Genomic DNA, 14165 nt, shown 5'->3' with positions numbered 1-14165 from the left:
GACGACAAGGATGACTGTACATTCTCGAGTTGGACTTAGTCCTTACGAAATAGTTTTTGGTCGGCCGGCAAACATATGGGGAGTGCCGAGGCGGACGAAATTTAGTGAGATCGAACAGCCTGTACTGCTTGACTATCTGCATGATTTGACGGCTAAATTGCGTGTCTTACACCAACAGGTTCACGATACATTGCCTCAGGCTTCTGAAGATCCAGGACATGCTATCGATCCTGGCTCATGGGTTTTCGTGAAGAACTTTCAGCGGACAAAGAACGATCAGCCCCGCTGGACCGGTCCCTACTTGGTGCTATAGTCTACGTGAACTGCAGTGCGAGTTCAAGGAAAGAAAAACTGGATCCACAGCGTACATTGGAAGAGGGTTCCTTTGCCTCTGCCGTACGACCGGTGGGTCCAGGAGGGCATTCCTGATTCAGAAACTGACACCGTGCCTCGTTTTCTGCCTTTTAGCGATGCATGTTTAATTGGGACGAGTTCTGAGCGTGAAAGTGACGACCTTCTGCAAGAAGCTGTGCCGCCGTCAATTCGATTGGACACTACCGAGCCTGAACTTTTGTTCCGTGACCAGACATTGCCTGATAAAGGCCGTTATAATTTGCGACCAAGAATAGTGGGACAAATAAAATGAAAATCCTTTTCTTTGCTATTTTTTAAATTCAGCTCTCCCATCTGAGAAACTGTTTTGACTGATTTTTGTTTTTCGAACCGCCATCCGGGTTCAGCTGTAGGGTCGCGGTGTAAAGACTTGGGAGTGCAAGCCGAAGACATAAGGTCGACGGTTCTGGTTGGTCCTAGGGCATTCCCTGGACTGACAGACGCATTCCTTAGCACGGAACACCCAACCGCCGCGAGCAGCACGGTTAGAGGATGGAGTTTTTCGAGATGGAGAGACCTGTTGAAGAAATGAGTTTTAGGAGCAAAATGTGTAAAATTATGAGTAGAAAATGTTTTTTAATATTGTGTCTTTTTATGTTACTTAGCTTAATGGTGTTCTTGATGGGATATATAATATTCTCTTTTCAAGTGACGTTTGCACCCACTACACAACCCATACCTTCTTCTACTGTTTCTTCGCATTCTTTTCACCCTCTGTCTGAACATGAGTCCATTAGAAGATTGGAATTCGTTAATAACTCCTTTGTACAGCTTTTGCACCAACACCAGCTAGTCGTGAACACGACTAACTGTTGGGTGTGTGGTCCTATGCCTCATACCACTGATAAAGGTATTCCTTACCTGGTCCTGCCATTCAGCTATAATGGTTCTGTGTGGGCATACAGAACGATGTTTATCTACGCTCGTGAAGTCTACCCCCTACGTTCTGTGAAAGACAATCCAAAGAATAGTGCTCTGGTTAAGGGAATAGTCGATATGATTAGGGGAATAGATTCCTATGAGACAATCCCGAAAGATGAGACACTAGCGTATATTGGATGGAACGTGACGGGATATGGAACTAGTCTGAGTGAGAACCAGCGAGCGAGAAGATCCTCTCCGATTTGGATTGTACCTCATAAGGGTCATTACTGTCTGCAAGGTAACGGCAAGAATCCGAGAGCTCAGTTAGGGAAGAGTATTTACACTGAGACGTATGTTTTCGCGTCAAAGACTTCCCCATCGTTCCTAGCAGCTAAGGGTACCTATTTTGTCTGTTACGATAGAGCATACACGTGGTTGCCCCCTGATTTCTCGGGCACATGTTTTGTCTCGTTCCTGTTGCCTCCTACTTATACAGCTGCGGAAGATTACCACAAGACAAGAGTTGTTAGAGGTGTCTTCAGTAAGGAAGACACTGCAGGACAAGAATTAGGTGATTTCTTGAAGGGTTTTCTGCCATTTTGGGGACCTATGGTTAACAGCAGGAACATACGGCAATTGACGAGAGTGGTTGAGTCCACTGTAGTTGAAACTGCCGGTGCCCTTAGTAACCTGACTGCTGAGCTCCAGTCGGATCGCCTTATGACTCTTCAGAACAGAGTTGCGTTAGAGGTCATACTTGCAGATAGAGGGGTATGTAAATTGATTCAATCGAGCTGCTGTGTTTTCATTCCAGATAATGCTCCGACAGTGTACCAAGCCATTTCCAAGCTGCATAAGATCTCCGAGTCTATACATGTGGATGGAGGAGATTGGTCATTAATGGGATGGTTTTGGGGATTGTTATCCACCTAGGGATGGAAGATTCTGATGATCATTGGGATAGTCTTAGCCATTCTTTTCCTGTTCTGTCTTTGTGTACAGTGTGCTCCTGCTATATGTGGCTTTTGTGCTACCTTGTGTGCAAGGAGACCTGTATCAAGAGACGTGCTAAGTAATAGGATGATGCTACAGCAACATCTTGGTGATCTGATGAATATAGACCTGGATTCAGACTGACGTGAGTTTAGGTGATTGCCTATGTAAGGGCAAAAGGGGGGGGTGAGGTTCCGTGATTCTGAACCCGTTTCATAAAGGTCGTCGTATCGTGACGATTTTGGTGACAGCAGACCGAGAATGACGAGTGTAGTATGCACGAGTGTTTTCATCATATTCGAGTGATGGATTCACCCTGAAATTAGGGATTCCGTTCTGAACCTTTGGGTTCCATTTTGTGTACGGCAGCCATTTTGTGGTTGCCCTCACATAGGCCGATGACTACGGCCGAACGAGTCGTTGGGACACGTACACCTTTAGCTGACTTCTGTGTGACCTGGGCAAGCTGACTCCATTGCCCAAAGCTAAACTTGTTGAGCCAGTTCCTTGTTCAGTAGCTGGTCAAGATAGGGATCAAAGAGCAGGACATTGCTGAGTTTATGGTACATGCACACACCCTTCTATCTTGTTTCTCATCTGTTTCTGTTCCTTCTTTTATGGCCTATTTATGGTTTGGGTTGAGGTATTTTATTATTGGTTTCTGTCCGGCCTGTTCGAGCAAGAATGTTGGGCCTTCCCGTGGAATTGATGGTGGGCTGGACAAATGAAATGTGGGTTTGTCATGCAATGCTTTTTGTCGTGTACACATGGGATTGGCCAACCGTAAATAAGGAATGTTTGCCTGAAGCACAATATTTGGTATAAAAAGGGATGACTTGCTTTGTAAAATTGAGCAGTCTCCTACGAATATACGCCATTGTACTTCGTGGACCTCTGTTTCTGGTTGCAGCCAATAAATTTGATCTTTGACGCCACCAAGAAGTATCCCGTGTCTCTGTATGCCAAGACAGGTGAACTCAGAGACATCGGGCGTTTCCCCTGGCGCCGCTGGGTTCTAATAACCCGGTTCTTCAGATGGATTAAACCCCGATCCGTTGACTGGGGATGAGTGTTTGATTTGCTCAAGCTCTCTGTCCATCATCCCCTTTGCTATCGCTTTGTTCGCCCTAAGTTGGCAGGGTATGCCCAGACCTGGGTCCCTTGCTCACTTTGCAACTGGATTCAAGATAGCCTGGCTGATGAGGGTTATGAACCCAAAACCGGTCCCAGGATGCCTGTTTCCAGTCCAAGTGGAGTGGTGTGGCTCACTGGTTAGAGGCGGCAGACCCGTAAGCAGAGGACGGCCCGGGACCAGGGTTCGATTCCCGACGCGGCAGGGTCGTGGACCAGGGTCAGCGGGCTCGATAATTCTCGCCTCGGTGCCTACTCCAATCAGGGACCACACTCGGCAACTCTGGGCATTAGCTTGCCTCATCTTCACAACGGCTCCCCAGACCGCCGGGGATGCTTGGTCGCACCTTAGAGATACCCATTAGGGACCATCTCTCAGGGTGAGCCAGGACGGGTTCCCCAGCGGTCGAAGCGCGGAGATACTCCTCCGGGAGTTGATTCTAGCGCTATATAAACCCACAATTAATTAAATTAATTAAGGAAGATATGGCTTGGCAGTTCGGGCTGGACTGTTCACATGAGGAACAGGGTCAGACTGATTTGCATATGGCCATGTCTGAACTGGGGTGGTGGAGTGAGCTAAATAACGATGATGGATTAAGCCCAGATCAGTTGACTGGGGGTGAGTGTCTGATTTGCTCAAGCTCTCCATCCATCATCCCCTTTGGTATCGCTTTTTTCACCCTAAGTTGGCAGGGTATGCCCAGACCTGGGTCCCTTGCTCACTTTGCCACTGGATACAAGATAGCCTGGCTGATGAGGGTTATGAACCCGAAACCGGTCCCAAGATGCTTGTTTCCGGTCCAGGGAAGACATGGCTTGGCAGTTCAGGCTGGACTGTTCCCATGAGGCACAGGGTCAGACTGATTTGCATATGGCCAGGTCTGAACTGTGGTGGTGGAGTGAGCTAAAGAATGATGATGGATTAAACCCAGATCAGCTGAATGGGGGTGAGTGTTTGAGTCTCTCCGTCCATCATCCCCTTTGGTATCGCTTTGTTCGCCCTAAGTTGGCAGGGTATGCCCAGACCTGGGTCCCTTGCTCACTTTGCCACTGGATTCAAGATAGCCTGGCAGATGAGGGTTATGAACCCTAAACCGGTACCAGGATGCTTGTTTCCGGTCCAGGGAAAACATGGCTTGGCAGTTCGGGTGGACTGTTCCCATGAGGCACAGGGTCAAACTGATTTGCATATGGCCATGTCTGAACTGGGGTGGTGGAGTGAGCTAAAGAATGATGATGGATTAAACCCAGATCAGTTGACTGGGGGTGAGTGTTTGATTTGCTCAAGCACTCCGTCCATCATCCCCTTTGGTATCGCTTTGTTCGCCCTAAGTTGGCAGGGTATGCCCAGACCTGGGTCACTTGCTCTCTTTGCCACTGGATTCAAGATAGCCTGGCTGATGAGGGTTATGAACCCGAGCCGGTCCCAGGATGCTTGTTTCCGGTCCAAGGAAGACATGGCTTGGCAGTTCGGGCTGGACTGTTCACATGAGGCAAGGGTCAGACTGATTTGCATATGGCCATGTCTGAACTGGGGTGGTGGAGTGAGCTAAAGAATGATGATGGAATAAACCAAGATCAATTGACAGGGGGTGAGTGTTTGATTTGCTCAAGCTCTCCATCCATCATCCCCTTTGGTAAGGTCAAAATTTAGCCCACTGAATCTTCATTGTGGTTGTCATCCCTTCTTGTGGGTCATGAATGGACTGGGGATCTTAGAGCGTATCTTGAACTCAAGAGTCTTAATAATGCCATTTGAAAAGATTCTCAACCTCTTCCCAAGATATCAAACTTGTTGTCTTTGAATGGTGGTGCAACATGGTTTAGTAAGATAGATTTAGCATTTACATATCATCCAGTGGTGTTAGAATTTCAGTTCAGGTATTTTCACGACTTTCTTTACACCCATAGACACTTTCCAGTACTGTAGAATGGGGTGAGCTGGGCCAGATTTGTTTTACAAAAGATTATGTAACCTCTTTTCAAGGGTATGAAGTGGGTGGTTTCATTTCATGATGATGTTCTAATTTGTGTAACTTATATAGAACATGATGAAATATTGAACCAATTTCTAAATATTATGCAAGGAAATGGTGTAGTTCTAAAGAGGAAATAATGTGTATTTTTTAAATTAAAAGTGGAATATCTTGCCAGGGTTGTTTAACCCCTTCCATGCTCATGACGAGCTCAGCTCGTCATGCAGTACACTGCTCGTGTGCTCATGACGAGCTGAGCTCGTCATGAACAATGGTCTTCAATGATCCTCAGCACAGAGGGGGAATTGCTGCAGCACTGATGGTGTTAAGGTGATATTATTGAGCCCAGCCCAGGGTTAGTGGGTGTCATTATTGATGCCATTGCCCCTAAAGAAGAGGCAGGACAAAATCATTCATGAGATTGTGAGAGTTTAATACACGTTTTATACCAGATCATCCTTCACCTCCAAACCATTGTCTGTTCTTAAAAAAAATACAGCTTTTGTATGGGATGACATGTGCCAAGACTCATTTGAATGGATAAAAATACAATTTGTCAGCTCATCTTGCTAGATAACTGTTGATGCCTGCAGGAATGGGCTGGGAGTTGTTCTTACTCATAATGAAGGAAATGGGGAAAATACCATAGGATATGCCTCAAGAGTACTCAGGGATTCAGGGTTAATTTCCCAACTATTGAAATGGAATTATTAGCATGGTGGTGGGCTAATAAAAAATGTAACCCATATGTATGGGTTACTACGTTTACGGTCAAGACTGATCATTGACCTTTGCTAGACAAAGTGTTGACGACTAGACACCAAAGATTGCTAAATTGTCAACTAAATGTTTCTAATACCAGTTTGACATGGAGCACACACGGGGTAGGAAGAACATAAGAGCTCATTTTTTGTCCAGGGCTCCAATCCATGATGAAATCTATGGTAATAATGATGAGGAAGTTGAGGAGAGTTGTTTGATTGCGACCATTGATATGGAAGCAATGTGTGCTGTCAGATTCCAAATGGAAGGAAGAAGTATGGTCTGATGGAAATATCAAAATGGTGATGAGGTGTGTCCCAGGGAGAAAAAAGTGTCAAGCTCTCTAAATCCATTTTTGAAAATTAGAGATGAGTTGTCAGCTGAAGTTATGTGATGTCAAATATGTTGAAAGTACTTTATAGCACCACAAACCAATGGGCTTGTAGAACGCAAGAATCGATCGACACTTAGTACAATGTGTTCAGTGGGCCATTTCTAAGTGCATTGTGGGAATGCAGTACATTCCATGCTATAGTTTTACCATACAAGTCCTATTCCACTACCAGACTGTCTCCATTTGAGTTGTTAAGGGGTCCTAGACCAGCTACTAAAGTTTGTGGAGGTAGGATGAGCAAATAGTTTAAGCAAAGTGTGTCTTTGTATAAGCTTTTTTGTGACGTCAGGAAAAATGTGATCGAAGCCCAGTGTTGACAAACGGAGAAGCTTGGGATTTTGATTTTGTTTGAATCAAGAAAGGGGGTTATGTGAAATAAGGAGAAGATAAGTTTGGAGAACCTGTATGCATTGATACAATCTGTGGTAATGTGATTAGAGTCAATGAGGAAATGTGTGGAATACTGAGAGAATTGTAGAGATCGGACACAAAGATAGTACTCCTGATGCAAGTTTTGCCCCTGATTTGAGCATCCAGAACAGTCTAGCATAAACAAGTAAACCACTTTGCATGAGTACTCATTCGTGTGAGTCGTTTGCTCTACAAACTTAGACGAGTCTGCTTTTGTACTCTCAAATTTGGAAATGTAGTTTTAAGAGACAATTATCTTACACCCTACTACACAGATCTAAATGTTTGCTTAAATGTTTTGCAGGTCTAGTTGGTTGATGTAATATTTAATAGATACACTAGTTTTCTTTATGTAATCTTTGCATGATTTCTGTTCATTCTTATTTCTATTTGTATTAGGCTTATTTAATTATGTGTTTTTATAATATTTAAGTAACTTAGTTTTCTGTGAGAGTTTCTGTTTAGGTTTGTGTTAGTTAAGTAAAAAGGCAATGTACTATACTGCAATGTTTTTATGGAATGTTTACGATGCAATCAATGCATCATTAACATGTTACCATTTAAAGAGCAGAGACCGTTATGAGACAAAGAAGGAGCCGGAGCTCTCCTGTGGAAACTCCGTATGGTGTATTCTAAGAAACATTTTAACTAAGGCTTATTTCTTAGTGGTGAGTCTCTACAGAATGTCACTGCCAATACATATTATGCATATTATATGCAAGGATGCATAAATCTATTCAGACTAATCAATAGTAATATTAATAGTGGCAGCAGACATAACACCGGTTGAGCGCTCATATAAGATTAATGGGCTAGGGGACCTGATTGGCTATATCTGCTTTCGGCAAGCTTGGGGGCCCATGGTCATCTATATATATTGGAATCATTGAAATTATTAATTATAAGTTTTTTCATTAATAGAATGCTTTTTGAAGTTAGACCAATATGAAGACTCTACTCTTTGAACATTATTAATCTGAATTCTAAAATAGATGTAAAAGATATTTGTACATCTTCGTAAGTGGGTTACACCCAGCAGAGCTGAGAATCTTCTACATCAAAACACAGTCTGGATTACATACCACTGGAACTGAAAAACAATTGGCAGTTTTACCATAGATTATCCATGAACCCATTGTCCACACCTTAACCAGTAATCCTAATTCCTCTTACCCACCACAACTGTTGATACTCATGGTCCTCCACTGGTTATGGTCATGATTAGGGATGGGCGGAATTTGCGGAATCGTGTTACGCAAGTCTCTGCGAAACGGTAAAAAATCTCTGCAAACACGCAGAAATTCCACGAACACGTGGAATTGCTTGTTCGCGATGCTTTTTTCCTGTTCGCAATTGCTGCCTGCATGCTTGGGGGAAATGTCTTGCGAACACACATTTAGAGAATGCGAACAAGCAAAACATTTTGCGAAGTCGCGGAACGCAGAATTTTGGGCAATTTCGCGTTCTCTGCGGAACGCAAAATTACCCGAATTCTGCAAATTCCGCAAGCGGAGCGGAATTTACCGTCCAGGCCTAGTCAAGATCCTTTCTTGGTTTTCTTCCTCATTCACTACTGGCTGTTATCTTCTTCATCCACCACACGATATCCTTCTGGTCCAAAACTGCCTAACTTCATAGCCTACCACTGGAGGCCCTCTTGGTGTAACTTCCTGTTGGTCAAGTACTGGTCATCCTCCTACTCCACCATTACATAAACACACGATTCACTACTGTTTAGCCCCTGGACACTCAATTGCTTATCCATCTAACCCCAGTCTTAAGTTTGAGTCTGTCTAATTTTTTTCATCTTTATCTTTGACCCCCTGCTCTTTCCCAGCTATTTCTTTCTTTGTGTATTCTCCTCAGTATCTTCTTTGAGTACAATGAAGCAGTTAAAGAAAATGCAAATGTGAATATGTTCAAAGTAAATTTACAGTATGCCAAAACTGGCATGCAAGTTAAACAACATATTATGATACTTATATTTCCCTACCTGATGAATACTGTTAAACAGATTCCAGTCGTGATCAGTTAATTGACAAGCTAAATCTTTGGAGCTGATGAAGTCCAAGATTTCTGACGTGCCAACATTTGGCCCCAGTTGGTCGGGATGAGGTGTCTGTACATAAGGAAAGAAAGCATCCTATTGTTTTATTCTTCACTCCATATTACAGATTCTGAGAATGTCATGTAATATCACCAAATATGAATGCTATAAACTTAACAAAAGTGTGATATTAGCATTATTTTGTAAGATTATTTTTACTAGACCTTTTCTATTGCCTATTTCTGGAATTCAATCATCATGAAAACTTTATTTCAATCACAAAGATCTTCAAAAGTACATCACAACCATATACATTTGAGCATAAATTACAAACAACTGGAATGCAATCACAATACTGAATGCATGCCTGATATAAAGCATAATCAAGCATCTTTGGGTGGTGGTATCCCATACAGTGGGAGATGACACTTGCTCTGTAGTCTGAAAAATACCTCTTTGTGGGGTTCATGCTGATGTACATGACCTCAGTATGGCTGCCCTATTGACATCATACCTACTGGTTTTTCCTCTTCTCAGGCCATAAAGAATAATGGGTATACAACCTTTACAACAAATCTTTTACCACGCACTACCATTACAACGCGGTCATTACAACGCATACCATTACAACGCATTGCGCTTGGGGGCGCTCTAGGATAGGGAGTAGGTTAATTTACTATCCAATAACCTTCCCTAGTGTCCACGGGGACTGGAGTTGGAATAGTAAATTAAACTATTCACTATCCAGCACCCCAAAGCGTTATGCGTTGTAATGGTATGCGTGGTAAAAACCGCATTGTAATGGTATGCGTGGTAAAAGAATGCGTTGTAACGTCATACATCCAGAATAATGTGTTGGGGTGGACTCAAATGCCCCCTATACACTGTAAACAAAATCCCAGTCAAGATAAAAAGTGTTGAGTAGTTCACTGTAGCATGGCAGACCAGCAGACACATTGCCATGAAGGCAAGAACTGCTTTGCCCAAAAAAAATGCCATTGTTGTACGAATGCCTAAATTTAACAGGCAAGGAATTGCTGGGCAACCAAGGTTTTTTTTCCACTGCCTCCTCCCTTTGGAGGCCCACCATACTTTGAATGAGGGTCTATGCTATTATTAAGGAACTTTGATTGTTTCCCAAAAGCTGGGGCTAAAATGTATAATCCTGGCAAATGGTGGGATGTGTATACAAATTAAGCCTCTTTTAAATATTATGGAACAATGACTACAGTGGGTACATTTCATGACGACTCACTATAGCAGCCCAAAATAAGATAACCAAGCCCACACAGCCTACCTGAACAGACGCCAGCACTCTGCCTTTGCCTCTGGGTTACCAACGCTGTAGGTCTCGCCGCCATCGACATCCAGGAGCGGCTGGAGACTACAGCTCCCAGTGGGCTTTGCGCTGACTTCCTGTCCCCGCTGTCTTTGCGCCCGGAGGTGCTACAAAGCGGAGCCTTGACCTCGGTGGAGCGGGGGTCTTTCCAAGCCCACACAGCCTACCTGAACAGACGCCAGCACTCTGCCTTTGCCCCTGGGTTACCAACGCTGTAGGTCTCGCCGCCATCGACATCCAGGAGCGGCTGGAGACTACAGCTCCCAGTGGGCTTTGCGCTGACTTCCTGTCCCCGCTGTCTTCGCGCCCGGAGGCGCTACAAAGCGGAGCCTTGACCTCCGCGTCGCGGGACGCGCGCGGGCGACGCCGGGCGGAGCCCGGGCAGAGGGCGGGCCGTCTGTGGCCGTCCGGGGCTGTCAGAGGCTGGGCTGGGCTACGTCCCTTACACTCTACCAGCCTTGACGACACTCCCTCGGTGCCCGTCCCCGCTGCCCAAACCATGTCCACCCGTTCAGGAAAGCCACTCAGGGGCGAGGTTGAAAGGGGGACAAACGCCGCAAGCCCGGTCATAGGATCAATGGACCGTTTTATCACCAGGGTGACGGCGGTGATTGAAAAGGAGATCGCTATGTCTGAGCGGCGACTATCTGAAGTCTACCTCCCCTCAAGACGCTCATCCTTGGGGGCAGTCGCACAGTCGCTCACACCAGCCATCGTCCGGGTTCAAGCGGGTACCCCCCCTAGTGTGGTTGGCGTTTCCTCAGACCCCCCTCTGTTGATTGGTATAGAGCAAAATATAAATAGGCTGGAAAATCTGGCCGCTCTCCTACCTATAGATACAATGGAAGATGGTGGCCCTAGTAACTTGTCCACATCATCACCACCTATTCCCACAAGTGATGTCATCACAGATCCCGAGTCCCCAAAATCGCTTGTACCCCCTACAGTGGTATTAGACGGGAGTTTAGTTGGGGCTTCACCTAACACCGTAACTCCTGATATTAGGCAGGAGTCTTTCCCCTTGGGTAGAAAAGTGCGTAAACGTAAAAAGGGTAGGCTAGTGAGACAGGCTGCCCTCTACCAAAGAGTAAGGAAGTCTCCTGTATCTAGTACGAGAACTACAAGGGGTGCCCCTATGCTGAACGAAACCGATATAGAAGGGGATGTTTTGAACTCTCCCAAGGGGTCACACTCAGCCAAGGTCCCAAAGTCATCTGACTTAGTAACAGTTGAAAATATTCTGGAGAAGGTATCTACCCTCTTGAAACCGCTACTAGCACAAGTCAAGGGTTTAGGGGAGAGGATTGACAAACTAGAGCAGTCAAAACTGGACGGGTTTCACTCACTCAAAACAACAATTAAACAAATAACTAGAGTGAGTGAAAACAAGGACGTGGGTACAAAGGGGAATGAACTATTAGCTCAGAGAGGCCCTAAGCCCCTATTATCTCAAAACAAAGCTGCTCCTAATAGTCCAGTAATTCCAACACCTAAATCTCCTCCCCATCCCAAAGCAGGCTCAAGTTACAAGGGTCCATTAACACATACAGAGCCTGAGAAAAAAAAGCCCAAGCCTCTTCCACAAAACCAGCAACAGATAACTAGTGGTAAAAAGGAAGTTCAACAAAAACCAGAGGGGAGTAGCAAACCCAGTGGGTTAATGACAGGGGAAGCCCCTAGGCCTGTAACCCAACATTCTGCCCCATCTACCTCCCCACCGGTCCCCAGTCATCCAGCACGACGGATCCCCCCAATTAACCTCCCACCAGACTGTCAACCTTTTGTTGCTGTCATGGTCAATGTGCCCCCCCTAAAGGAAGGTCAGTTGGAAAACCACCAATCACTCAAGAACAAGTGTATCCACTGGCTGAAGGCAAACAAGCCAATCCCCCTGGGTGTGGACGGTATTATCCTAAGTGTCCGCAGAGTGGGATGGGTAGGGCAAGGGAAAAAAATGCAGGAGGGGGATTGTGTAATTATAAACTTCCAAGACCACAGAGTAGTACCATCCATTTGTACTCCTATCAAAAATATGGGGGCCCCGGGGGTTAAACTGGTAGATCTTTCGTATTTTTACCCTAGGCACCTTGTTAGCCCAAATGGAGGAAGTGTAAGTTCCCCTAATTTTGGTCAAAACTGGGCTGGGACTGTAGGGGGCAATAGGGAGAATCAAATGTGGGCAATAGGCCCCTGCTGACTGGAAACAGCGAGCAGAGAAGACTCAGTAGGAGCACCACCCCCCCAAACAAACTTCGTAAGTGGAATGGGAGACTCTATAGTAATTTCACAAGATCCCTGTTCTCCTTGTATATCTAGGAGGACTTCTATAGATAGGGGCATTCAGACGCCCAGCGACCCTCCAGCTGTGACGGACCTAGACTATAAGGTTTTCAGCTGGAATGTCGCAGGGATTGCAGGAAAACTGGCTCTTCCGGATTTTACTGCATGGGCTGATGAGCACTCCTTGTGCCTCTTCCAGGAAACATGGAGCTTGGTGCCGGTCCATAGGGTGGGATTTTCCTCATATTCCTCCCCTGCGCGAGTCTCGGAATCTGGGAGAGGACGACCTTCGGGCGGCCTTCTCATCTGGGTCGCGGCTTCTCTAAACTGTAGAGTAGTGGACTTTCCCACAGGTTCCCCGGACATACAAAATATCACCCTTATAGATCAAAGGGGAAGAACGGTTTTAAATGTCTATAATGTGTATGCCCGGGGTACAAAAGGTGGGAGAAAGTCTCCAGTAATAGCTCTCCTCGAGACCCTGTTAAACAATACCCCCCATAAGACACGCACTTTGGTTGCAGGTGATATGAACTGTACGTTCGAGCCCTTGGGCTCGGACGTTTCCCTCGACCAAGACGAGGAGGATGCTAGGTGGGGGATCCCGGCACTGGACATCCCACCGATTAAAAGGTGGACAGAAGTGGCGCTCCAGATATACTCCCTGAGCCTTGAATTTAACTTAAGGGCAGCAAATGGGAGGACTTCCTCGGATAGGGGGGGGGTGCCCACACCTACAATAGACCAGGGCACACCTCTAGGATAGATTATATTCTAATAGATGTGTGCTTATGGTCTTATGTAAGGGATATGCAGGTGGTCCCTTCGACAGAAAGTGATCACAACTCACTCTCCCTAAAGATGGAACAATGGTGGCAACCCTTAAGGACGACCAACATCAACCTGGCACCCGTACCACCAGATGAATCAGAAGTTTCCCCATGTGGTAGAAGAATTAAATGGGCGAAACTGGTTTTATCCGAGGCAAAGGTTGGGGAAATTAAATCCCATCTAAACCGTGCGGTAACATCTCTCGGAACCTCCTTAGAAGGGGTGGGCAACGTTAGTGGGTGTTTTGTCTCTCTGATTGAAGCCTTAACCAACGTGTTTACCCTCTACCCTAAAAAGCCGGGCAATAAAGTAACTAAAAAACCAGTTGATGGTTGGTACACCCACGAATGTAGGGGCTATAAGGCAAAGTTAGTTAGGGCAGTTAAATCCAAATCCCCTAGTGTGATCCAGGATGCAAGGAAGGCCTATAAAAAGTCCCTTAATTTGGCTAAAAGGGAGTGGGAAGATAAACATTGGGAAGATCTACTCCAGGCTAGTAAAATCAGGGATTCAGGGGCCTTTTGGAATCTCATAAGTAAACGGAGCAAATCCGATGCAGCCATGAGACCCTGTAACATCCCGCCTCAAAGCTGGGTAAAACACTTTGGCTCCCTATACCTCCCTCCAGACGGGGAACTGTCCGTGGGGAGTGATCTCACACTAGCAATTGAACCTCATGCCTATGACCTCTTCACCCCCCTAGAGATCGAGGGGGTTATAGGCTGGGTAGCACCCCGAAAG

General features: G+C 45.6%; 1 protein-coding gene across 2 annotated transcripts in view; it reads right to left on the bottom strand.

The window, feature by feature from the left end:
• RAPGEF3 (Rap guanine nucleotide exchange factor 3) overlaps nt 1-14165 on the bottom strand; it is a 1135646-nt gene that overhangs the window by 255806 nt on the left and 865675 nt on the right. Inside the window, exon 20 of one of the 2 annotated variants that reach the window (XM_078688545.1) lies at nt 8921-9046. The exons of the other annotated variant lie outside the window; for it this stretch is intronic. Coding sequence (XP_078544671.1) covers nt 8921-9046 — 126 coding nt within the window. The remainder of the gene's footprint in view (nt 1-8920; nt 9047-14165) is intronic. 2 annotated transcript variants of the gene reach the window in all.

Source organism: Lissotriton helveticus, chromosome 1_1 (assembly GCF_964261635.1).
Source record: "Lissotriton helveticus chromosome 1_1, aLisHel1.1, whole genome shotgun sequence".
NCBI classification, from domain to species: Eukaryota; Metazoa; Chordata; class Amphibia; order Caudata; family Salamandridae; genus Lissotriton; species Lissotriton helveticus.
Note: the sequence above shows the minus strand (reverse complement) of the source record. Positions and strands in the feature narration are given on the sequence as shown.